This window comes from Heptranchias perlo, chromosome 1 (assembly GCF_035084215.1).
Source record: "Heptranchias perlo isolate sHepPer1 chromosome 1, sHepPer1.hap1, whole genome shotgun sequence".
NCBI classification, from domain to species: domain Eukaryota; kingdom Metazoa; phylum Chordata; class Chondrichthyes; order Hexanchiformes; family Hexanchidae; genus Heptranchias; species Heptranchias perlo.
This window is the reverse complement of record NC_090325.1, coordinates 25578663-25605686: the sequence shown is the minus strand read 5'-3', so window position 1 is coordinate 25605686 and position 27024 is coordinate 25578663. Positions and strand designations below refer to the sequence as shown.

Below are 27024 nucleotides of genomic sequence, written 5' to 3'. Positions count from 1 at the left end.
ATACCCCAATTTGGTGTCATCAGCAAATATTAGCAGAGATGTCTACTTCAGTGTTTTTGGTATGAAAATATGCATGTTGGGGCACATATTGGAACATTGTACATCCCCAGCACATGATGTGTGTTCCTGGTGGGCATAGTTGTGGGACAGGAGCATTGAAAGGGAAAATTTACCATATTGTTCCTTTAATTCCTAGGTCCAGATGATTTATGTACACAGTAAATAAGAATGGCCCCAACACAAACTCCTGTGCAACATCACTCACCCCATCTTTCCGTTCAAAATGTCATTTTACCTCCACTCTTTGCTTTCTGTCCTCCAACCACCGCTCTATTTATGTGGCCACATTCCCCTTAATTCCTCGTGACATTATTTTTGTGTTAAGTCTCTTTTGTGGCACCTAATCAAACACTATTTCAAAATCCATATGAATATGCATTTCTTTTATCTATTATGCATGTTATTTTGAAGAATTTTATGAGGATGGTTAAGCACAACCTGCCTTTTAGAAATCTAATTTACTCATGTTTCTCCAAGTACATGGTCATTTTATTCTGTAGATCAATCTTATTTACTTTTTGGTAGCAGCCTTCATGGCTAATGCTGCAATCAGATGCGGTCCAATTTATCAAAGGGGTCTGAAACGAGCGTTGGCCCTCCATTTGCAGAGGCAATGGACCTAACACTTGTTTCAGACAGGCACTCAGGAGGACTAAGGGGCGCCCTAACTAATATGATGTCCAAACCACTTCCTGTGCATTTCGGGCACGTGCAATTGGCAACAAAAATTGGTAGGTTTTGGACCCGTTTATCACCCGAAAAATGGGCAAAATGAGGTCCAATTTTGCCCCCGTGGTTCTTAATGCCAGCCAGTTTAAATTTTAGGCTCTGACCATCTAAAACAGAAGTGTCTGAACAGTAATTTTGCATAATTTCGTGATGTACTATGATCCATCTTGCAGCATGTAAACTTACAAAAGTGTACCAGACTGTAATTTATTACATTTGCCTACACCCATCTATAGTGTTTAAATAACTATCTGTTGTAACACTTATGTAGATATTGAGGAATGATGCTGGAAATTAGTGATATTGCTCTTTGTATGATTCCGGATGATCTCTCCAAGAATACAGTGACACACTCATTGAGGACTCCATCAATATAGTATAGTGGTTGGCACAATGGCAATATTGGTGTATATGGCCTCTCTCAAGGAAAGGACACATTTAGATAGTTTTGCATCAGCTGAGTTAGCAAAGACTCTTCCAATTTTAATAAAACATGTATCACGAACAGTAAAGAACCATCAATCACTGAATCCTTTATTTAAGAAGTAAAGATTTAAAAATGTATCTTCATCAGATGTATTCAAATACAAAGAAAAGCTATACAGGTTGTAGTAAAGTTTAAATTGATTTGAATTGCTGGAAACAAGAGTAGTTAATCAGTGTATTTTGTCCACTCAATTACACCAAAAAAAATACCATGCGTAAATCTGAAGTCCAAGCAGTTTTGTGCATTACATTATCAATCACAATTACCACCTATTACAATAACTACATACATTAAATACTTAATTATTTACAAACGTAGCAGTCTGATGTACAAAAATTGACATTTTAAATACTTGGCAATAAATTACGTACATCACAGAATTAAAAAAGACCACAATCTATAGGAAAAAAAGGCGGATTTAGATCCCTGAAATCCCTGTTGCAGAGACCTGAAAGCTGCAGAGATGAGAGTCACGTAACAAATTGGCCATTTTTGCACCTTTCGTTGGTCTTAATGCAAAGCGTAGTTGAACTGGTTCGCAAACTTTTCATGTTTTCTTTTGTCTATACAAGCCATTGCTTCTGAGACTCGTTTCATTGAGGACCTGCAAAGAGAAAAAAAAACGTGTATTGTTCGGACTTGTACAGTGTGCTGGTAGATTACTTATCTTGCTCAACACACCACCATTATAGTATGTTACAGCCCTAACCCACTCTTACAGCTGCAAAAAAGACACCATCAACAACAACACTTGCATTTCTACAGTGTAGAAAAACATCCCAAGGCCCTTCACATGAGCGTAATCAGACGAAAACTGACACCAAGCCAAAGAAGGAGACATTAGGGCAGGTGACCAAAAGATTGGTCAAAGAAGTAGATTTTAAGGAGCTACTTAAACGAGGATTGGGAGTTAGAGAGGCAGAGAGATTTAGGGAGGGAATTCCAGAGCTTAGGGCCTAGACAGCTGAAGGCACGGGCGCCTATGGTGTGATGAAGAAAGTGGGAGATGCTCAAAAGGAATGCAGAGTTCTCGGAGGGCAAGACCAACAGCTGCAACAGAACAAGTTAAATAGCTACTACAGCATTCCTTTGTGTGGGTTACATGTCAATTTTGAAAAATTTACATAATGCTATATTTGATGTCCCTCAGTTTAATTTAATTTCATAAAATAACCCTTAGACAAGAGCCACAAAATGATACGAGGCCATTACAAGGAAAGTTCCTAATCTTGTTCAAGGTTTTAGGGAGAAGTAATGAACAGTGGCAATATATTTCTGTGAGCTGAGGAGAAATTAGAGCAGGAGTGTCATGCATCGCTTTCACACCTTTTAGAGGCCAATTAGAGAAGAACTTTGGCATCGAAGTGGAAAAGAAGCATATCTGTTGGCATGCCATTGATTCAAAAAATGATGAAAGGAGGCAACAAAATAACTTACAAACACATTTTTCAGTAGATTCCGACTGATAAACTGTGGGAGTGGGAGAGTGCAACCTAAAGATAAAGAGGGTAAAATTCAACTTCGACAGGGGCACAAAATGGGCGATGGTGGATCAGCCATCCGTTATACACCCTGCCCGGTGTTCCTTTCAATTGACTTCAATGGAAGATCGGGCAGGGTGTATATTGGGTGGCTGACCTGCAGTGGAAAGGAAAATTGGGTGGGTGTATAACAGGCTGGTGAACCACTACCGCCCTTTTGCGGCCCTACCCTACAACAGATCTATGTTTGGGGTCCCAATGATAAAAAGAAATGAAAGTGCTAAAGCAGGCCTAGATATTTTAGCATCAGCAGTCATTCCTATAAGTGGACTTTATGTTTTCTATGCTCCGGAGTGCCCCTTTTCCTACACTATCTTTCTTGGTAAATGATAGTGAGGCCGAAGGATTGTAACAGAGAACGCTTACTCTGTTCACCAGCTACAGGATTATATCACACACCAGCACAAGAATTCTCCTCTCTCTCCAAAAGTACCAACTTGAGACACAGGCTCTGGACCAACAAGAAGTTTTATTTGCATAAGGCAGATGAATGAACAGTAACCAATATAACATAGTCGAATATACATTGCTAGTTTTATTTGCGTAAGGCAGATGAATGAACAGTAACCAATATAACAGTGAAATATACGTTCCTTTGCACGCCTCCAACTCCTTTTAACATATAAACTTTTGAGAATCTACTGATTAGCAGTAAGAGAAGGCAACAAAATACGTAGAGTTCTTATCACAAGATAAAGATAGATAAGGAAGGTCATTTTTAATAATTGCTCTAAAGGACAATTCCAATTCTCATTCACATCATTGACGAACAATTCAGTAAAAGACAAATGGTACATTAATACAAGGTATGGAGACATTCTTGTGCCTTGGTTTGAGCGACCACTCACTTGGTTGGGAAATAATGAACAGTACAAAAGCCAAGTAGCTCAATTGGGCCTCTGGAGAAGACCCAAGTCAGGTTTGGATTGGCAACTAATGCACTGAATTCAGGCCACATGTCAACCACAATATGTGGTTATATGGCAATGGATTCAAGTAATACTTTCATTTGTACGCCATCCCCTTGTTAATTCAGCCCAGCACTATATTTGTCTTTGTACTATAGCTAAGACCTGGGCAGACAGTTTTCTAGGTTTCTTCCTTGATCAGCATGCTGTACAATCAGCCCATTTAACACGTACTCTCTCTTTTGGCTCTTTGATCCTATACTAACTGTACACTTACCACACTGAATAGTATCTGTCACTTAATGCACAAAATTATTTCACAGTTCTACTGCACAAACCAAACCTAATCCCACTGAATTTGCAGCTGACAGTTTGTAATTCAATTTTCAACCTTGCTGTCTTTTTCCTAGTTTGTTCTGCCCCTTCCTTCCTTGCATGAATTTCTTTTTTTGTAAGGTTCTCTCTTTCTTACTGCCCTGTTTACCTTTCGTAGAATACCCTTTCCACCCCCAGTCTTTTTTCATTTTACAGCGTACACAATGTGAAAACTGGCAGGCCCTTTATTCACAGACCAATGAGCGACCTTCAACAGATTGCAGCACCAACAGTATCGACTCAGAACATATCCCCACTTCTGTGCAAATAGGTGTCAGTCATAGCTCAGTTGGTAGCACTCTCGCCTCTGAGTCAGAAGGTTGTGGGTTTAAGTCCCACACCAGAGACTTGAGCACAAAATCCAGTCTGAAACTCCAGTGCAGTACCGAGGGAGTGCTGCACTGCTCGGAGGTGCCATCTTTCGGATGAGACGTAAAACCGAGGTCCCGTATGCCCTCTCAGATGGACGTAAAAGATCCTAGGGCACTATTCAAAGAAGAGTAGGGGAGTTCTCCCTGGTGTTCTGGCCAGTATTTATCCCTCAACCAACATCGCTTAAACAGATTATCTGGTCATTATCACATTGCTGTTTGTGGGATCTTGCTGTGTGCAAAATGGCAGCCGCGTTTCCTACATTACAACAGAGACTACACTTCAAAGGTACTTCATTGGCTGTAAAGCGCTTTGGGACGTCTTGAGGTTGTGAAAGGTGCTATAAAAATGCAAATCTTTGTTTTTAGGACACCATAAAAATCTTTAAAGACAACAAAAAGCAACTTTTTAAAAATTACATTCCCTCGCTTTTGTTTTAAAAGCAAGAAAGCAGTAATAAGAAAAGGCAATTAAGTAATATCAAACCTGCTCCTTCCACAGGCTTTGTGAAATCTACTCCATATCAATTTAATGTCCTAATGGAAAGCTCCACATAATTATTTGTTGATCCCAAAAGAGTATTTGTCCATCTTCACTAATCAGCTCTGGTCGGTCTCTCTCCCTCCTCACATTACAAACCAGTTACCAAAATGTGTGAACTATGCTCTACAGGGTTTATGGAGAGCAGAGTTCTTCAACATTTTCTAGAAAAGGTTTTCACTTAGTAATCACCTATGACCGAGTTCATACTTCAAGCATTCAGGGTCCTTTTCCTGGAGATCTTTACATATGCCTTCATGCGTCTCCTGTAATTTTAATTTATGTTTGCATGGAAAATGTACACAAAGTCATTTTTGCTAATTAAGTTATAGAAATCGTCCATGCCTGCCTTTAAAATTGAAAGGAACAATCAGTATCCAAAAGGTTTAATGGCTTTCATGCAAATAGCATCAACGAATTTGCTTTTGATAACTGCCTTTCCTTTAATGGGATTTTAAAAAATTTCACACTCAATCTCTCGAACTGATCTATAGCAACACAAAACATGCTTATTATTGTAGCTCTGGTTAGTTTAGGAATGATTAGTTTGAACAGTAAATGCGCCTGAATTAAATAAAAATTGCAATATCTCAAATACGAGTGTCTGAACACTGATTTCCCCTGCAGCAGTTACAGAAGAGATCAATACTTTAAGCTCTGTAATACCTTGAAAATACTTTCTGTTAATAAAAGCACACCAGGACACTGTGTACATTTAACAGCATCATTTCTATCTTCAAGACCTGTGAAATTAGGAAACAGCAGAACTGCAGCCCAAATATCTAATTCCTAAGAGGAGTCTTTAGCACTAATTCAGTGGCCTTGACATGTCCTGGTGTGTAATGTTAAGTCTGGCATCAGCATCACTGCACTGTGTGGTGCTGTAAATGAAATGATATCCATCTCAGTCCTGTGCAACCATTCACTAAATTCTATTGACAGGAACAGCAGGATTTTATTACTTGTAAATTCAAGTTTTTTTTTCTTTGTGGCAAAAGGAGCAGAAGGTTAATTAACCCTCTAAGCACTCCAGAACATAACTTTTGGCCAGGACATGAAAATGTTGCATTTTATAGGTAATTTATAGTGTACATATATTTTGTGTGGTTTGGTTTGGGAGTGACGTAAATGTACTGCAAAGTTGCCAGCAACTAATATAAATGACCAGTTAATCTGTTTTTGGTGATGTTGGTTGAGGGATAAATGGACATCAGAAGAACTCCCCCGCCCCTTTTATAAATGGTGCCCTTTTACATCCGCCTGAACAGGCAGATGGGGCCTCGGTTTAAATAAAAGACTTGCACCTCCGACAGTGCAACACTCCCTCAGTACTGCAATGAAATGTCAGCCTTGATTATTTCGTAATTTCGAAGTTTGCAGATGATGCAAAGCTTGGAAATGTTGTAAACAACGAGGAGGATAGTAGAAGACTTCAGGAGGCCATAAACACATGACAAATGAAATTTAATGCAGAGAGGTGTGAAGATTGCATTTTGGAAGGAAGAATGAGGAGAGGCAATATAAACTGAATGGTACAATTTTAAAGGGGGTGCAGGAACAGAGCGATCTGGGGGTTCACGCACAAAAATCTTTGCAGGTGGCAGGACAAGTTGATAAGGCTGTTAAAAAAGTATACAGGATCCTGGGCTTTATAAATAGAGGTATAGAGTACAAAAGCAAGGAAGTGATGCTAAACCTTTATCAATCATTGGTTAGGACTCAGCTGGGGGAGTGTGTCCAATTCTCGGCACCACACTTTAGGAAGGATGTCAAGGCCTTGGAGAGGGTGCAGAGGAGATTTACTAGAATGGTACTAGGGATGAGGGACTTCAGTTGTGTGGAGAGACCAGAGAAGCTGGGATTGTTCTCCTTGGAGCAAACAGGGTTAAGGAGAGATTTAATAGAGATGTTCAAAATTATGAAGAGTTTTGATAGAGTAAATAATGTCAAACTGTTTCCACTGGCAGTAAGGTCAGTAACCAGAGGACACAGATTTAAGGTAATTGGCAAAAGAACCAGAGGGGAGATGAGAATTATTTTTATGCAGCAAACTGTGATGATCTGGAATGCACTGCCTGAAAGGGTGATGGAAGCAGATTCAATAGTAACTTTCAAAAGTGAATTGAATATATACTTGAAAAGGAAAATTTTGCAGGGCTATGGGGAAGGAGCAGGATAGTGGGACTAATTGGATAACTCTTTCAAAGAGCCGGCATGGGCACGATGGGCCGATTGGCCTCCTTCTGTGTTGTACGATTTTATGTTTCTATTATGTGCTCAGATCCTGGAGTGGAGCTTGGCCTGCAGCTTTCTGACTCAGAAGCAATATGGCATTGCTCCGACATTCTAAGCAATTGCTCAGGTCTGTAATGCTGAAGCACCCTTCCAGCCATGTAAATGATGCCGTCCACATAATGAAGTGGTATCTGCATCTTGTAGTTTCATGTCAACAGATATCTTCTGTAATTGTGTGACCTATTATATATACCATTACAAACTGCAAAAAAAAGGGAATTTTGGTCATATAATAATGACTATCTTTAAGCACAAGTTTTTCTTTCCTCTTCAGGGATATGTCCACATACTACAAAACACCACTGTCCAAAAGAGCAGGAGGCTGACCAGCTCCCTGGCCTTTGCCTATGCTGCTCTGTAACTAAACCACCAACGGGTACAGAGCAGCTTGGGTTGATTAACCTAGACGTTTTAGCTTCTTCCCTGTGGGGAACCATCTAGCCTCTCCTTAATCTCTTTCCCAACCAAGATAGGAAACTTGTCAATGGTAAGGGAGGAGATTTGAGGGAAAAGGGGAAAAGTGGGGAATCGGAACTGTTATTAAAAATAAATAAATAGTAGTTGCCGGAATACCTTAGAATCAAACTAGTAGCAAAAGAAAAAATGTTTTGTGTACATTCTTTTGGATAACACATCAAAAACCAAATGATAAACTCCCAATTTGGTAAAGAAATATAAATACTTTTAATGAAAAAAATTCTTTTAAAATTGCAAATTGAATTTAAAAAAAAGCTGTCTTAATGCACCATGAAAAATGTATAATTCCCAAACTAATAGCAACAGAAACACTTCAAAAGGAAAATAATATTGAATAAAGTCCTTACTTGTCGAACACTCGTTTCCCCAGCCTTGATCGAGATGTGTTACTCTGCTGTTTTAAATCAGTGAGATTTGGATACTTTTTCTTCTTTCCTTTTCCCTTTTTTCCCTTTCCCTTTGTGTCACATTTCGAAGAACCAAGATCTACTCCTGTGGCAGCTTCAATCTCACGCATCAATTCTGGATCCCGCCAGTCTGTCGGGGAAGAAACACCCATGAATCTCTTACAGTATTGTGAGTGACTGTGCGAGTCCCAACTACCCACACCTTCAAGAGTATCTATCCTTGCCTTGTGATCTAAGTAAGCATTGGTACTCAGGAAATGAACATCAAACTTTGGCTGGTAATTGCTTTTACCAACTGGAGTTATTATATTCCTCAAAGATCTCACTCCTGTTTTAAATGGTAGAGCATTACATCATCACAATATATAGGATGGTTTTATTTTGTGCTGCCTCTGGTATTATAAATTGGGATATTGTGACTATTACATTAATAATACATTCACAACTAATGTTTTCTGTGATACCAGTTCCCCAGTTACATGACATACTCTGGGGTCATAACTTCTGTTGGACACCCTTTACTCTTGTTCGTTAGTGCTAATAAATTATTTTTTGTAGGAACTAAAAAGGACATACCCACATTTTTGTAAATATCCAAAAATACTGGCCATACATGCATTTCTCAGTAAAGTAGGAATTCCAGGTCCCATATAAACCGGCTTCAGGTGTGGGTACTGCACAATGATTTTTTGTCCTTTTCCAATATGGCGGGTGGCGCCCTTCTAGCCCGAAACTTGCGCCCTCTTCCTGCCCGCCACATTGGTGGGGTTTAGTATGCCCGTTAGCGCGGATTGCATGGCCGAATTTTAAAAAGAGGCCCTGAAATTTCATAATGGTTCTGCCGATCTCCTGCCAGAACCCACAGGGAAATTATGTCAACAGCCATATACATAATTTCCCTGAGGGTTCTGCCGGTCTTACGCCAGAGTTATGGTGGGAGATCAGTAGAAATCCTAAAGAATTTCAGGGCCAGACTATCCTGTCTAAAACTCGACTGGCTGCAACCCTATAGCTCAAAGAGCACAAAAACTTAACAGCAAATATAGATTTCAGGAAAAAAGGAGTGATCTGATTTTGTTCTTTCTAAAATCTGCACACAGAAAGGTACTGTGATTCATATAGGGTTAAATCAGTGCTAAATGTCTTCTACAAATGGAGCTGGAGCAAGATAAGCAGGAAGAAAAAGAGAGAGGTTCCATGAAGAAAGTTGATCCAAAAGATTTATTTAATCTTGAAAGAGATTAAATATAAAGTGACACAAGTCAAAAAATGAAACTATTAATCCATGATTAAGGCCAAAATAAAGCACAGTTAGACACAAGTCCTTCCAATAACAACAAGGCGGTACCAGCTTAGAGTTCCATGAATGGGACACTTGTATAAATACGGCAAAAAATACTGGGGCCCAGTCAGTATGAAATGAGCATTTCAGCAAAATGAAGGACCAATTTAAAAGCCTTTGAAAAGAAATCAATAGAGTGCCAAGGAAGAACAGTCTTTAGAGCCTTGATGGACCCTAAAGCTCTTCATATAGTGTTGCTGACTTTACTGGTGGTGAAAAAATTACACAGTTTGGGAAGAAAAATCAATACTGTAGTTAGTAAAGAGATGCTATTTCACATCTGACTGGCCAGCGGCCTGCCTTCCCGCGGTTGTCCTGATACCTGTTTGTTAACAAGTCACTAAAGGCTGAAAGACCAGATATTCTTGAGTACTGACACAAAAAATAGGTACTTAATTTGCTCGTATGTGCGAACCATTGGAAAGGATGAAAGCTACAGATTAGTAGGTCACTGTGCTTTATAATCAATTCATGACGTCAAGACCTAGTCATCATTCTGTGTTACACTTAAGGCTTTATGTAAATACCGGAAACTAGGAAAGAGTCGAGTGATTTAGAAAGGATCAGATCGCAGGAAGCACCATTGTTCTATGCACATTTTCTGCTGTCATTCCCAAATAGATTGTAACACTGTTATGTCTATGTTCATTCACTGTGTCAAACAGTATTTGGGATTCAATCTATTTTAAAATGGAACACTGAACACTTCAAACTGCTGAATTCCGTCTGAATTCCAGATTCAAAGCCACCTGGAGGTAGCAGGTAACATCACAGATTACACGCATGGCCATCAGCTTGGTTTTAAATGCACACTTGTTAGAATTACAAAACAAAATCTAGGATATGCATAGCACAAAACTGAAATTATTTGATTGATACAGTATGATGTATATTAACATCAAATGCATTCCAAAGCCAAAATTATCTATCTGGGAACGACAGCAGAAAATGGTGCTTCATGCAGTCTGATCCTTGGAAACTCAAAGTATCATTTTCGTTTAAGGATTTTTCTTGCTGTCCATTCACGTGAGACAGACATAAAGGGACAATGTTATCCAGAGAAAATATCTTGCAAGGCACTTCAGCATGCTTGTAATGCTGAAGGGTGAGATAACAGGTTTGGTGACACAATGGCATTATTGCATCAACAATTTGTTTTATTTTTATAGTACAGATAAAAAGAAAAACTGCAAATGCTTGAAATCTGAAAAGGTTCTGCTGAAGGGCCTCACCCAAAGTCTCAATTTAAGATGCTGATCAATCTGCTATGTATTTCCAGCATTTTATGATATTTTTGATTCTAGTACAATAAAGGGTAAGCTCTATTGATCAAAAGCAGTTAATAAAAGTTATTTGCAAATCTGCTACAGTGTAGACCAAATGCTTCTTTCCAATATTGTGCTGAAACAGCAGCTTTTTCTGACCATATTTTAGAAACTCAACCTATCAAAAACTGTGGTGACAATGCCTCATTAAGGACCTAATTGTCACATTAAGAAATTGCTGGGAATATACTATAGGTCAGTCAGCTAAACGCCTGCAACAGAAACTTGAGCAACTTTTTGAAAGAACCTGGAGATTTAACATTTATTGAACTAGGCAGTAACATATACCCGTAATCAAAAATCATAAACTTAAGAATTGTCTTTGTAAGTCTCATTTCCCTCTTATTTTCAGAATGTCTGAATTATTTTAAATCCAAAATTCTTTCAAAAATCAATAAATTCTAGTTCTGCAATGTAATCTATGGAAACTCTAAGTTTGGTCACCCAGGTAATTGGGCCTAGGCTTTCTGACTGGCAATGGGCGGGGGAAAGACAGCTCCAGTGGGGGAGATTCCCCCACTTCTAGCTCCAATCCTGGCCCTATGCAGGAGGCGGGTTCACCAGTCTCTGTCTGGGATTTGAGCCAGTATAGAAGTGGATACTTGATGTAGCAGGCCGTGGGGACATGCTGCCGTAGGAGAAAGAGGTCGCCACGAGCTGCCTGAAGAAGAAAAAAAAAAGTTTTTTGGGCTGCAAATGTTCAATTCTGATGCATGGCTCTGCGTTGTGCTTTAAGAACATTTGCATGGGCCCCGTTTCTGTTGATGCCTCCAAGCCCCCCCACTGCTGACCTTTGATACACTGGATGTTGGGGCCTAACAGATGGTCCCTGAATTCAGCGATGGATCTGGTCAAAAGCACACAATGTGCTGGAGACTGATTTCCCCATCTGCATCAAATTTACATATGCCTGCTTGCACATGGGCAGGATAGTCTAGCCAACAGGATGTACCCATAGGAAAATAGTTGGGAAGTGGAGACACAATGAAATGTGAGCCCCAGTAGCTTTTTGCTCCCTTCAACCCCAGATCTGCTGATAAATCGGTGGAAGCTGGGCAACAAAAAAAAAATGTAACTATCATGAGACACGCATTTTAGCACCTTTTATATCTTATAACTTTTAATTTTCCTTTTGTTGAAAAAAACTAATTTCCACATTTGTAAAAAGTTGGCAGCACTCAATCTGTGTATTATTTTCCTTTTTGCACAAATTGGCTGCCACGTTTGCCCACATAACATGTCAAAAAGTAATTTATTGGCTGTGAAACACTTTGGGGCATTCTGAAGATGAGAAAGGTGCTGTATAAGATGAAATTTCTTTCTTTAATTCTCAATGCCCTGTCAGTCCCTCCATATTCCTCCCAGTTTGCCTCTGTATAAATCTATAGATCAGTGAGTCTGCGTGTGAGATGGGGGCCCTATCGCTTTAAATTTATGTAAGGTCCCCAATAATGCCTCAAATCTGATTCGTCTGATGGTCAATCCCACTCACAATTTTACTTTAATTGTGTGATAGTCCCAAATATATTTAACCAGATCATATTTTTTGTTGCGGTTCCATGATGTTGATAAAGTGCTACATAAAAGACTTCTTATGAAAATTAAGGGTGCATGATATTAATGGAATGGTAGTTAGATTTACCATAAGTAGGAGGTGCTAATGATGGAGCTCTAAAAAAGACCAGTTGTGTCACTTTTTGTATAGTGTCTGATTTATTGAGGGTAAACTCCCTCCCTGTTCAGAGACAACTATTCCCTTTCTTACACAGTACATTAGTAATAACATAACTGAGATTTACATTTGTAGCAACATTCTACAATAAGCCTGAATTTATTCAAGTTTTGAATATATATATATTCAAAACTTATATATATATATTCAAAACTTACCCTTTTACCTCGTATACATGAGCTCACTTACATTAAAAAATATAACTAATCAATGACATTTCCATACCAGCTTTCTCTTCCTGCTTTCTCTGTTCTTCTTGCTTCAGTCTTAAAATATCTTCTGGATTCACAGGATTTCCTTGCTCATCCCTTGGGATGATCTTTCCATGGAAAGGGCACTATACAGTGTATATACAAAAAAAGAGATGCAATGAGCACAGTGTTGCATACAGTATAAAAGAAAATCAATCTATCTAACTGTGGCTTCTGTGAAAAGTTTGTCATCTGTGTGGCAATAGTTGCTCTGGATTTCTGCCTGACCATGTCTGCCAACACGGCTCCGTGTTTGGTCAACGGAAGGAAAATGCCCGACAATTGATCTTTTAGTTCAATGCCTGGCAGATGCTCAGCACCAACCTGGAATGTCAAAGCTAAAACAGAAAACACTTCATAATTTTTAAACACCTCTATTAAATATCCTATTAGCCTACTCTGGTCCATTGGAAACAGTTCCGGTATCTCAAGTCTCTCCTCGTAACTATAGTTTTCTATCCATGGGATCTCGTGGTGAATCTACACAGTATGTTCTCTGTGGCTTTAATGTCCTTTCTATAATGGGGCACACAAAACTGCACACAGTTCTTTAACTGTGGCATAACCAATGTTTTGTATAAATTCATCATTACTTCTTTACTCTTATACTCTACGCCCATATTTATAAAACCCCAAATTCTATTGTCCTTTGTAATGGCTTTGACTCCCTGCAGTCACACTTTCAGGGGTATTTGAACCTCTAGGTCCCTCTGTTCATTCACAATCTTCAGTGCCTTTCCATTAAATGTATACTCGCAGCAAGACTCACCACTGTTGGGGGATAATATTGAAAAGTTAGAAACAAATGTACGTATAATTTATTTTACAGATGGTAGAACACATTTTGAAGTTTCACAGGACCATGCCCCCACAATACTGACTTTGGGCGAGGCTGTTATATGCTGGGGCAAATGCAGTACACGTAGCAATTTCTGCACTACACTAAAACCAGACACAAACAAGGTAGTGGCAGGTGCCATATACATATTCAATTTGGACACACCTATTACAAAGCTTCTCAGTACATTATTGAAAATGACTGCGACAAATTTCAAAAAAATTAGTGTATTTTACAGCTGAATCAGATAACAGGTCAAGAAAGCACGCACCAATATTCAGTGAGCAGAACAGCCTTATTAGCAGAAACTAATTTTTTACCAACATTTTCGATAATTCAGAAAGGAAGTTTGAAATTACAACAAAAATGACTGATTCAGACATCTTGAAAAGTTGATCTTATTGCAAATGGTATTAAGGGGACTGCACTGTACAGGTACTCTCAGTCTTGGTGAGAGTTAATGGTGTATAACAGTGGGTCTATTTTCCATTTTTATAGCACTTGCTTCCATTGTCAGTGGCAGTATTTCCCCTACAATGTAGGCTCAGTCCTTAGCTCCAACCACAGCAAGGATTTGAACCCAGCTACTCACCACACAACATTCTGAGTATTCAATTCACTTTATCAAAAATGACTTGCTTAAGAAAATTTTGATCTGCTATTGTTTTCCAAAAATCGGATGAATCCAAGCCTAACATCTTGAGAAATTTATATTAGCATAAAGTGGGCTGTGGCTGCTTCTCTCATTCCAACTTTAAAATAAAACATTTCTAAAGCGATGTTTGCATGATAGAATTTTGCCAATTTCCTAAGCTCATATAGAGCCGCCTTCATGAGCCCCTTTCTCTGAACTTTGGCAGGGTCAGCAGTGGAGTTCCACAGCAGGCGTGATCACGGCATAACTGCTGGGAGATTGTGGCCTCGAGATTTTCAGGGCCAAAAGCTTTCAACCTAATTTCAACAAAAGTTTGTATTAGTTAACGTCAAGGACAACTTTGAAGCGCTGAACTTTATTTCCCTTTATGGCAAATAGAAAATGGCATTTACTATGGAGAAATGTAAAGCAATAAACATCAGTAGTAAAGTTATAATTATATACCTTCATTGTGCTAACACACAGCAGGTAAAACATTTGACTGCGCTGGCTGACATTAAAAGTGTCACTTGCTGTGTGGTAGCAATTGCCAGAGCAAGGACAATGGTAGGGTGTAGATCCATAGAGTGTATCAATCGCCCAGCATAGTGAATGTACTCATCTGAAGGACTTACAACATAAATTAACTGATTCCTATTTCATCGAGTGGATGGAGATGTCTCAAAGGCGGAAATGAAAATACAATCAGTGGGTCCTGTACATAATCAGGATAACGCAGATGGGCTTAATGGCCTTTTCTTTTTGACTAATATATGCAATGCCCTTTGGCCTATTTTTAACCAATTTAAAGAGTAGTAAAAATTTTGGTGACTTTTTTTTTCCTTCCATTTAAAATAAGTGAGAACCTAAGGAAGCCATACTCAAGATAAGTTGATGCGCTGATTTAAATACTGAATTCTCCAAGGGGTGTCACGTGTAAACAGATGACTGCAGAAATAGTTACACATAATCCATTATGATATGATAATGCATTATCATGTGCAAATAAGTGATTTTAGAAATGGTTCTTGAAGTAGGGCTCCAGCAGGAATATGTGGAGAAAAGTCCTTTTTTCTAGTGCTGTAGAACAAGCACCTTTCATGAATATTTTCTAAGGTTGCTGAAGCAATAAATAACTTGAAACACTACTTTCTGTAGTGCATTCTTTGTCTACTGCTATAATATTTCATAAATACTTGCTTTAACCGTGGAATTCCAACACATTCTCATTTACTGTCATTATCCAGAAATACAGATTCAACTATAATATTTCTTGGCAAACCAGTTGTACAAATCTATCAAGAGTCTACACTACTGAATGTGGAGGGGCAAAAAAAAACTGTCTAGCACTAGACCACTGCTTTTGATGCCTATTAGTAATTCACATCTGACAACAATGTTCATCTGCCAGTCAGTATGTTAAGAAATGCTCATGAATATTTATACAGCAGTTGTCATAAAAGGTTTCTTCCCAGATTAAAAAAAGATCCTTTTACTCAAGATATCCTCAGTCCCATTCCAGATTTGGAAGATCTTTCATGGTTGTAGCAATTGCAGATCTATTCAAGAGTTAATGGGCTCGATTTTACCGTCGGGTTTCCTGTGGGTTTCCAGCGGGGGGGCCCCGAAAATCCCGATATCCAGGCACGTGACCGGATCGCGCCACGATCCCGACCACTTCCGGGTTCCCCGATGACGTGCGGGGGTGCGAGTGCAGCCCCCGCTGGTGGGAATCCCGCAGGCAATTAAAGCCAGCGGGATGCCACTTGAGTGTATTTATTTTGCTTGTTCAGGTCATTAACTGACCTGATTAAGGGACTGTGTGTGATTTTGGATAAACATGGGACTGTTTCACACACTGGGGGAAACAGTCCCAGTTGAAATGGACGTGTTGCAGCCGTCAGCTTGTGGCAGCTGCAAAGGTCCATTTGACAGGTGGGGTGGGGGGAGACCCTCAGCCATTGCAGGAGGCCGCTCTGTCACTTGGGACAAAGTTTGGCCTCCACCACCCTCCTCCTGATGGTCGAAGTCACCAACCTGCACACTTACGCCGGGGTCCAGAGACATGTACCTACATTGCGGACCCCCTCAGATGTACATCTTGCGGATGGGGGCCGCCGTAGCTGCAGTCATGACCTCCTCGGAGGGCGAACGGCATCATCAGCCTCACCAGCCTCGCCATCCACGCCGTCAACCTCTGACAAGTGGAGCTCCACAACAGAGTGCTGTGACACATCCACCTGCACAGCAGGAGGGAGGGCTACCGCAGAGAGAGATGCGTCGCAGAGGGCACTACCCTCGCCCCACGTTCCACAGACCGAGGCTCAGCCTCCTGTACCTCTCTGAGCAGCAGTGCACACGGAGGCTCAGAGTCACTCGACATGTAGCCGTGGACATCTGCAGCCTCTTTCATGCCGAGCTGCTCCTGGCTGGCCCGTGCACCATCTTCCTACCTGTCACTGTCAAAGTCACCACTGCCCTCCCGAACTTCTGCTCCACAGCCTTCCAGGCTGCAACCGGGGACATCCCCGATGTCTCTCAGTCGTCTGCGCAGAAGAAGCCTGCAAATACACCTACACCCACTCTGCAGTGACACACTGGGTGGCATCAGTGGTGGGTTCTCATAGGGATACCCAGGAGCGGGCATTATTGCACAAACCGGACAGGATTCGCGAAGACATGGCAGTAGTGGTGCCAATATAATGTGTGATGTGAGTTGTTCTTTAATTCAATAGAAGTAAGAACCATGACAATCCCTCAAACACCCTTGTGCATCCCCTTCATGCTCACGACACGTTTGCCTTACGCTGCCTACTGCACATATGTGATGCATGCCCTGTGGCTGCAGCACAGGTGGTGGCAGGTTGAGTGAGGCTGGCCGTGAGAGAGATGCACGAGAGGGTGAGTATGGGATAGAGCCATGAGATTGTATGAGGATTGGGTTGCGTGGTAGTGGCGGGGTGAGTACTCGCGAGGTGAGTAGGTGCAGGTAAGTTGAGGATGAGGTTTGAGTGGGTATGAGGGGTCATGTGACAGAGTAGTGTTGGCAGTGCCGAAGGAGATGTGGGGTGGGGGCAGTGTTGTGGCAGGCGGAGTGTAGGGGAAAGACTACGTGTTCTCACTGTTGCTGACCTACTGAGGTCATTGGAGCGCCTCCTGCACTGTATGCAGGTGGGCGATATGTTGGTGGCGCAGGTGACCCCCTCTGCCACCTCGAGCCAGGCCTTCTTGGTGGCAGAGGTGGGCCGCTTCCTCCCGCCCGCCGGGGGGAAGATCTCTGTCCTCCCCCTCCTCCTCACCCCATCTAATGATACCTGGGGTGAGGCATCATTAAACTGGGAGCAGCCTTCCCCCTGGGCTGCTCCATGATGTAATTTTTGCTGTTTGTGGCAGCATCTGTCAGTGGAGGACTGCCCCTTTAAATAGAGCGCCTCCAGCTGACCGATCTTACTGCGCATGCGCAGCCCGCCCAACGCGCAGATCAGCATCGGGGAACCCGGAGGAGCAGGTAAGTGGATCCAATTAGTGTGTTGCCTGCTACGATCGCGCGGGCAACCCACTAATTTCACCGGGCGCGGCCTACCCGCCGAATACCCGCACCCCTGGTAAAATCGGGCCCAATGTCTCCAAAATGTGTTATATGCTGTCATGCAAAACACTGATTGTGAAAGATACCAATCTTTTACTTATGTTCAGACTTCACAGCTGCAAATTTCATACAAACTTTTTTCCATCCCATTAATATAACATTTGCCCAAATCTTACTCAAATAGCTTGATATATTTCAGCTATTATCCATTTCAATTCTACATGCAGATACAGAAGAATTACAGTAGTGAATTGTAAGAGGTCTCACTAAAAACTAATGCTTCTTTTATGTCCAGATGTACATCTATAGTAATTTTGAAAAATGTAGCCGTTAGTAATAAATTAATTTAATAAATTGAAACCTGGAATTACCTATCTTTTAGGATCTTCCTTATTCTTTTAATAAAACTACTGTCTCCAAAGATGACAACCTATCACAGAAGATGACCTTTTAGGAAATTTTTGAGATCAATACATATATGACATTAAGGTGTCACCCAAATGCCCTTGCTATACATAGAAATGCTTGGGAGGAGGCATCTACCAGGAAAATCACAGGCACTCATAACACAATGTATGAAACATAAAGCAAGGTCAAATGACTCTGAACATTTCCCGATGGCTTGTGTCCATTTGATAACAGCACTGAGATAACTCTTGTTACCAATAGCTTATATACATAACTTATCTTTCTAACAGAGACGGAATGGAGCCAGATGGCCATGATACATGTAGCATAGAACCACAGCAGTTTACAACCAGAGGGAGCCATTCATTCCACTGTGTCTATGCTAGCTCTTTACTGTAGTTTTTCAAAACTAATCCCAATCCCATGCTCTCGCCCCATAGCCTTGTATCTTAATTTGGTTCAAATATTTATCTACTTCTCCCTTAAAAGGTGCAATGGTCTCTACCTAGGCCACTCTCTGCTCAACAACCCTTTGCATAAAGAAATTCCTCCTGACCCCTCTCTTCACTAATCCCCCAACAAGACGAAATAATCGTTCCCTATTCACCAAATCAAGACCCATTATAACTTTAAAAACCTCTATTAAATTTCCTCTTGGCTTCTCTGTTCCAATGGAAATATTTTCAGTATGTTAATACCCTCCTCGTATCTATAGTATCCCATCCTTGGCATCATCCTGCTGGATCTATGTTCTGTAAGTTCTCTATGGCTTTAATGTTCTTTCTATAATGGGACACCAAAAACTGCAAATAATAACTGTAAGTTAACTATTGCCTTGTACAAATTTATCATTAATGCTTTCCGCTAATACTCTGCTCCTATTATTAAAATCCAATTTTCTAAAAAAAAGATGAGTCTACAATGTAGTCAACCCTACTTTCTACTCTCTTCCGTTTGCTCCACTTAGCTCTCAGATTCTGACCTCGTAGCAACTTCAAGAGGATAAAAGTGTTTTTCCCTGAAACAAAAATGAGAATGTCTCATTTTGGAGTACGTTGCAAAGAAGCTCATTGCTCAACAGTCCAGGACTAGACAGGGAGAGTGGTGAACTTTGGGCATGGATGCACAGAATTGACAACCATTTTATCCATTTTGGTTAGATACTGGGTTGTGAGTGTGACTAGGTGGTTGAAGTAACAATAAACAACTAGGAAAGCACTAATGCAAAGATACAGGAACAAATTTTAAAAAAGCATTTGGACAGTTACATGGCTAAGATGGGTATAGAGGGATATGGGCCAAGTGCAGGCAATTGGGACTAGCTTAGTGGTATAAACTGGGCGACATGGACATGTTGGGCCGAAGGGCCTGTTTCCACGTTGTAAACTTCTATGATTCTATGGCTCGTTGACATTCACTACATCCGTGCTATTGCTTTGCATGATGATGATATGGCCACGTACCCTCAAATCTAAGCTTTCACGTGGGTATTATCAATGTTCATTGACTCATGCTTATCATATTTTTATTCCAATGCTGAAATAATAAAATAATTCTATGAAATTTGTAACTTCATTACAAACCTTGAACCGATCCTGGCGTTCACAAAGCCTTCCATCAGGCATGGGTGCTCGGCATTTGTGGTTTACAGGTTCAAACTTCCCTGCAAAGGTTATATATCTGGTTTTCATCATGGCTGCCAACTCCTTATTCTCAGAGTCTTCCTCTATTTCTTTGCATGCCCAGAATCGATGAGGAGTGTCAACTCTAGTAAATATTAAAGACATATGAAAGATAGAATCCACAAAGTAGGAATGTGCAACACTGGTTTACGTTAATTTGATAAACATATTACAATATTTTACATTAAGTATTAGTGTTGGAAGCAATTCAGTGGTAAAGTGATACAGTAGTACACTAATGCATTGTGTCACAGGGTGTGAACTCATGCCAGTGATTCATGGGGGCCGATGTGGCTCCAAGGAGTGCCACCAGTGCTGCTGCTGTTCAGACTTCACATGTCTATGCAAGAAAACGCTGACCTTGCGCAATAACGTGAGGCCAGTTCGTTTACATAATTTACTATCGCTCTGGGCTGGTCTCTCACAGTGCGCAGGGTGTGTCGGGACCACATTAACAGGCACAAGCAGCCAATCAAGGTCTGCTGGCTGCCTGCTGTATATTAGGGACTTTCTTGGCAAGTGAGTGAAGAACATCAAGCACAGGGTGGAGGTGCAAGGGGCAAACGATAAAAGCGATGGAATTTAAAAAATTTTTTAATGGTGATCTCTTCAGCACCAAATCCAAATGGATGTTGTGTGCAGCTTGGGACATTTTACTACGTTAAAGGTGCTATATAAATGCAAGTTGTTGTTGTTCTTGTTAGATCACTGCTTGGGAACGTCAGTCTCATGATAGAGTGCATGTCATTAAATGAAAGTCAGGGCCCTAATGAGGCTTGCTCACAGTGTGTGTCTTTCCTAGTCCCATTTAGGATGCTGAAGGCCTCAAGCCTCCGTGCCTGGAATTTTGAGGGGTGCCTGCCATCTTATTGACCACATCACATCTTCATCTTAGCTGTGTCATTGCAGAAAGGCAGGGAGTGGACACAAGGCAGGAAGAAAGAGAAAATCAACATCAGGTATTTCTTAGCGACAATTACAGGGAATCACGGGTATTGGGAAAGGAGCAGGAGCAGGTCACGTGTTTGCAAACTCCGTCACAGATAATATGTGGGATGGACTACCCATAATAGGGGAGAAAATAATAGGGGGAAATTAATGAATAGACAGATTATACAGGGTATTATCGACAAAAAGTAAAAGCTCTGATGAAGCCAAAATGTTAACCTGTTTTTCTCTTTCAGATGTTGACTAACCCACTGTGTACTTCCAGTATTTTTCTATGTTTATAATACATTAAAACAAATCTGAAATATAAAATACTATTCTAAATCTAAGCAAATATTAATTCTGGTGTCTATGACTCTAGGACTGGGATTATAAATGCGTATGAATGAAGAATGTGCACCCCGACGTGTAATATCAGTGCTTCCCATGTCTTACTAAAGCAAAGGGTAGAATGCCCTCTTGTGGCTATACAGACATATTGCCTATTAAAAATGTATGGTTACCAGACTGCTCCCTTGTACTCAAAACCAGAAATGTGCGTTATGTCCAGACAAATATGCAACAACGGTGATAGAGATGATTATGGAAATCATTCAAAAAGTAGTCAAAGCAATAAAAAGGTAAACAAAGATATGAAAATGTTATGTTATTGGAAAATGAAAACTGATCACTGCAAGGTGATGTGTTGATATCATGTGACGGGAACTTGGATTCGTCCCCTCAATCTCTCATGTAGCACTGTCGCCAATCTTAGTCGTGCTGTGTTTGAGTTTTGTCAATCAGAGGCTACGCAGTTCACCATTAGTGGGGAAGGAGTATATATATATATATATATATATATTTATTTATTAAGGAGTCATCAGCAGGCCCCTGTTGTCCACCTCTTAGTGGATGGCTCACAGGCATTAGTGGGAGTAGGATGCATGCTCGCCCTCCCGTTGTGATTGATAAATATCTTGGGGAGATTAAGCAAAAAATAAGGTTGGAGAGAAACTTGAGAGAGAAGTTTGTATCCTCATAATAAAAAATCTGTACGACATTTGCTGAAAACAAATCCCTTGATCTTTATGGGTTGAAATTGCACTAGGGATGGGCAATAAAATGCCGGCCTCGCTAGCGACGCCCACATCCCATGAATGAATAAAAAAAAACTATGCAATATTAGTAACAAACAGATTAAAATAAACAGGTCAACACTCCTGCTTAACAAGCGACAAAGCAATTTCATATGGACAAGTTAATGTGTTTGTTAATAATATTGCAGAGCAAGATTTCAACACATTACAATACAGTTTTATCTGAGGGGCTCTCAGATTTTTAAAAAATGAAAAAAATACTTGACCAGTATCCACCAAAACCAGAAAAAATAAGATAACACTGTAGCTCAATGAGAATTTTCCTCAGGGGAAAGAAAAAGTTGGAGTTGTTAGAAATTGTATCAGGTTACCTTGTGGGCCCAAGGAGAGCTATCTCGATGTCACAGGAGCATCAACTATAAGTGTTTCAGTAGTTTTAAGGGCTAATAACCACAATCAGACACACTTAAGCGAAGATACTTCTAAAACTTCCGTCTCCCGATTTTCCCTCAGGCAAGGAGCAGATCATTTGGCCAGTGGCAGATCCACTACTGTCCACAAATCAAATTTTTCCCTTGCTTGGCAATGGAAAATGTTACACTCAAAATATCGAGTAAGCAGACTACACAGTGGTGCAGCAATTTTCTCTGGCTGCTATCAGTAAGCAGCAGCCAGCAGTACCACACCACTAAATCTCCAGCCTTTCTTTTTAAAAAGTTATTTTAATTTTAACATTTTCCTATCCACTTAGATGTAATGTCTTGCTGAAGATAGCACTTCAACTGTAATTATGGCTGTAATAGTTCAAGAGGTCAGCTTTCAACTGGATATGTATAAAATCAGACTCTCTCCCCTTGCCTCTGTTGCTTCTAAAAAGGGGAAACATTCAGACCGATAGTTCCGTCTACCTGACCTTCCATTGATTGACCCACTCTCCTCTGAGACTTGGCAGTAGTTCCTTACTACCATTTTAAAAACTCAAGTAAAACTTCCTAAAAATCTGTCTAAAATGCAAGTGAATGACACTGACCAGTTTACTATCTTCTCAAATAATTCCAGATTTGTAAAGTATGACTAGGGCAAATGATTTGTTATTGCTCAGAAACCATCACTTTCACTGGCTCTGGGACTTCTTACACAAAACTATGGTACTCAGAACGAATCGGCGCTACATTTGAGAAATTTGTGGAATGATGTATCATGCCAATATTTTTGCCCATAGCATATCATGTTGTTTCTAATTCCATGCTGACTAATCCTGATGGCTCCATGCTTTTAAAATGTGCATTGATAGTATCCCGTAAAATTCTCAAGCATTTTCTTAATTACCAGTTTTAGGCTAACTGGTTTCCAAGGTCATGTCTCAAACCTTTTTTGAATGTTGAGAGAACATTCACTATCCTCCAGTCCTTAGATATAGCTCTTGTAATTGTGCAACTCCGAAAATATCAATTGTCACTCGTCTGTTTTCTCACTCATTTTCTTGAGGATACTAGGGTGTCATCTGTTTTAGATACTCTGTAGCCATTAATCAGTTTGACTTCATATCAAATACTGACCTTTACATAGGTTATAGGATTTAGAAAATGACTGGATCCAGGATTTATTTGCAATCGCGATCAGCCCCCACCCCCGTTGCCACCGCCCTCCACCCCCGCCATCACTCGTGGGACTTACCAGTGGGCTCCCACCAGTGAGGCAAATGGCCCTATATTCATCTTAGTAAAATGCACGAGCTGCCTGTGGGGGCGTGACAGTCGCCGGCAGCTTGTGCAAATAATGTTAATGAGGCCCAAGGAACAATTTCAGGCTGGCTTCAGGCCTCCCAGTTGGTTGTTCTTTCACCCTCCAGTTAGCCCTAGTATGCCCACTTTGCCCAAGACATTGAAATCTCCCATAATTATTACATTATAATTCCATTTGGTCTTAGAGGCCTGAATTTAAATCATAAAATATATAGATGAGGGGGACAATTTCAGTCATCTAGTTAATCCTTCCAGATGGTCCCATCATCACAGCATCCAACTTCTTCTTTAAAGATTCCAGAATTTTTGTTTCCACTATCCTATCTGGAATATCATTCTACACATGAAGGCGCGTTTTCTGACATCATCCTGAACTTGCCTCCTGCTACTTTGTTCCTAGGTCTCTTTGGCCTAGTCATAATTTAATTTCAAATAGTGCACTGGATGAACCCTTCCTATTCCATTTAGCTTCCTATAAACCCTTTATAAGGTTTTCTCTCATTTGCCTCTTATCAAGATTAAAAAGTAATCTTTCCTCATCGCTCAATCATGGGACGACCTCGTGGCCCTCCTCTGAACTGCTACCAGGACTTCAATCTTGTGCTTTGGTGATCAGAACTGAATACAGTACTCAAGGTGCAGCTTGACCAGAGCACTATATAGTTTCAATATGACATCCTCAGACTTGTACTCAACTGATTTGACAACATAACTCAGCATTTAGTTTGCTTTGTTGCTCTTCAATGACTGATCAAGGTACGTGTCGATTTCAACAGTGACTCCAAATCTCATTCAGCCTCTATTATAGAGAGTTCAACACCATTCTTTGAGTATGTCCTCTGTTTTTTTTCCAGTGTATAACACTTTCTTCCTGCTCAGACTGAGAGTTCTCTAAGGCTGCGAGGGTTCCAGACAAACAGCGTATTAGCAATTTCACCCATTTCCTAGTTCGCAAGTGGGTAGAGCTAAAATGACTCAAGTCAGTACAAAGTGCCAATCTCTCTCAGAGCCATAAAAGTTTGCTGCTGTAGGAAGTAGGAAAAAATAAATCATACTGGAGCTACTCTACTGAGGTTGGGAATTTTTATTCTGTTTTGTGTGTACCTGATCTGGGAATGCTGACAAACGATGCCCAAAATGAAAAATTGTTTCATTTCTCAGCACTGACATCCTCACCTCAATAAATACAAAGGAAGGATGGATGAATCTTCCACCTTTCCGTCATTTGTATAATCAGTATGAAAGAGTTATGTTGTCAGATTAGGATTAGATGATAATGCAGTGTGGTATTTATGCAGTTTGAGTGCACTGGACACAGCAAAGGCTATGGGCCATGACAACATCCCCGCTGTAGTGTTGAAGACCTCTGCTCCAGAACTAGCCACACCTCTAGCCAAGCTATTCCAGAACAGGTATAACACTGGCATCTACCCAACGTGGAAAAATGCACCTTCCAAACCCACAACCTCCACCATCTAGAAGGACAAGGGCAGCAAGTGCATGGGAATACCATCACTTCCAAGCTCCCCGCCAAGTCATACACTATCCTGACAGACATATATGGGTGTTCCTTCTTCATCGCTGAGTCAATATTGTGGAACCTCCTACCCAACAACCTTGTGGGAGCCACTTCACCACACAGACTGCAGTGGTTGCAATCTTCCAGAATGCACTAGATTCTGGAAAGGTCCCAGCGGATTGGAAAACCAAAAACGTAACACCCCTATTCAAGAAGGGAGTGAGAAAGAAAGCAGGTAACTATAGACCAGTTAGCCCAACATCTGTCATTGGGAAAATGCTAGAATCCATTATTAAGGAAGTAATAGCAGGACATTTGGAGACTCATAATACAATCAAGCAGAGTCAACATGGTTTTATGAAGGGGAAATCGTGTCTGACAAATTTATTAGAGTTCTTTGAGGAAGTAACAGGCAGGGTGGATAAAGGGGAACCAATGGATGCAGTATATTTGGATTTCCAAAAGGCATTCGATAAGGTGCCACACAAAAGATTACTGCATAAGATAAGAGCTCATGATGTTGGGGGTAATATACTGGCATGAACAGAGGAGTGGCTAACTAACAGAAAACAAAGAGTCGGGATAAAGGGGTCATTTTCAAAATGGCAATTTGTAACTAGTGGGGTGCCGCAGGAATCAGTGCGGGGGCCTCAACTATTTACAATATATATCAATGACTTGGATGAAGGAACAGAGTGTCTTGTGGCCAAGTTTGATGCTGATACAAAGATAGGTGGAAAAGCAAGTTGCGAGGACACAAAGTGTCTGCAAAGGGATATAATTAGGTTAAGCGAATGGGCAAAAATCTGGCAGATGGAATATAATGTGGGAAAATGTGAAGTCATCCACTTTGGGAGGAAAAATAAAAAAGCAAAATATTATTTGAATGGAGAAATATTACAAAATGTTGCGGTACAGAGGGATCTGGGTGTCCTCGTACATGAAACACAAAAAGTCAACATACTGGTGCAGCAGGTAATCCAGAAGCCAAACAGAATATTGGCCTTTATTTCTAGGGGGATGGAGTATAAAAGCAGGGAAGTCATGCTACAACTGTACAGGGTGCTGGTGAGACCACACCTGGAGTACTGCGTACAGTTCTGGTGCCCTTATTTAAGGAAGGACATACTTGCATTGGAGGCAGTTCAGAGAAGGTTCACTCGGTTGATTGAGGACAGAAGGGTTGCCTTATGAGGAAAGATTGAGCAGGTTGGGTCTATGCTCATTGGAGTTTAGAAGAATGAGAGATCTTATTGAAACATAGAAGATTCTGAAGGGACTCAATAGGGTAGATGCTCAGAGGATGTTACCCCTCATGGGGGAATCTAAAACTAGGGGGCATAGTCTCAGAATAAGGGGTCGCCCATTTAAGATGAAAATGAGGAGGAATTTCTTCTCCCAGAGTGTCGTGAATCTTTGGAATTCTTTACCCCAAAAAGCTGTGGAGGCTGAGTCATTGAATACATTCAAGACTGAGTTAGACGAATTTTTGATCAGAAAGGGAGTGAAAGGATATGGGGAAAGTGCGGGAAAGTGGAGTTGAGGTAAAAATCTGATCAGCCATGATCTCATTAAATGGCGGAGCAGGCTTGAGGGGCCGAATGGCCTCCTCCTGCTCCTATCTCTTATGGTCTTATGGTTCAAGGTGGCAGCCCGTTATCACCTCATCAGGGCAACTTGGGAAGGGCAATAAATGCCAGCTTGGCCACCATGTCATCATCTCAGGAACGAATAAAAAAAAATC

At 40.7% G+C, this 27024-nt stretch overlaps 1 protein-coding gene across 2 annotated transcripts in view; it reads right to left on the bottom strand.

Moving 5' to 3' along the window:
• Positions 1-1309: 1309 nt before the first annotated feature.
• uvssa (UV-stimulated scaffold protein A) overlaps positions 1310-27024 on the bottom strand; it is a 95605-nt gene continuing 69890 nt past the window's right edge. For both annotated transcript variants that reach the window (XM_067982611.1, XM_067982620.1), the window contains 4 exons: positions 19894-20077; positions 12816-12927; positions 8132-8321; positions 1310-1880 (listed from right to left, as the gene is read on the bottom strand). In XM_067982611.1, the coding sequence (XP_067838712.1) occupies positions 1787-1880; positions 8132-8321; positions 12816-12927; positions 19894-20077 (580 nt within the window). In that variant the 3' untranslated portion in view covers positions 1310-1786. The remainder of the gene's footprint in view (positions 1881-8131; positions 8322-12815; positions 12928-19893; positions 20078-27024) is intronic.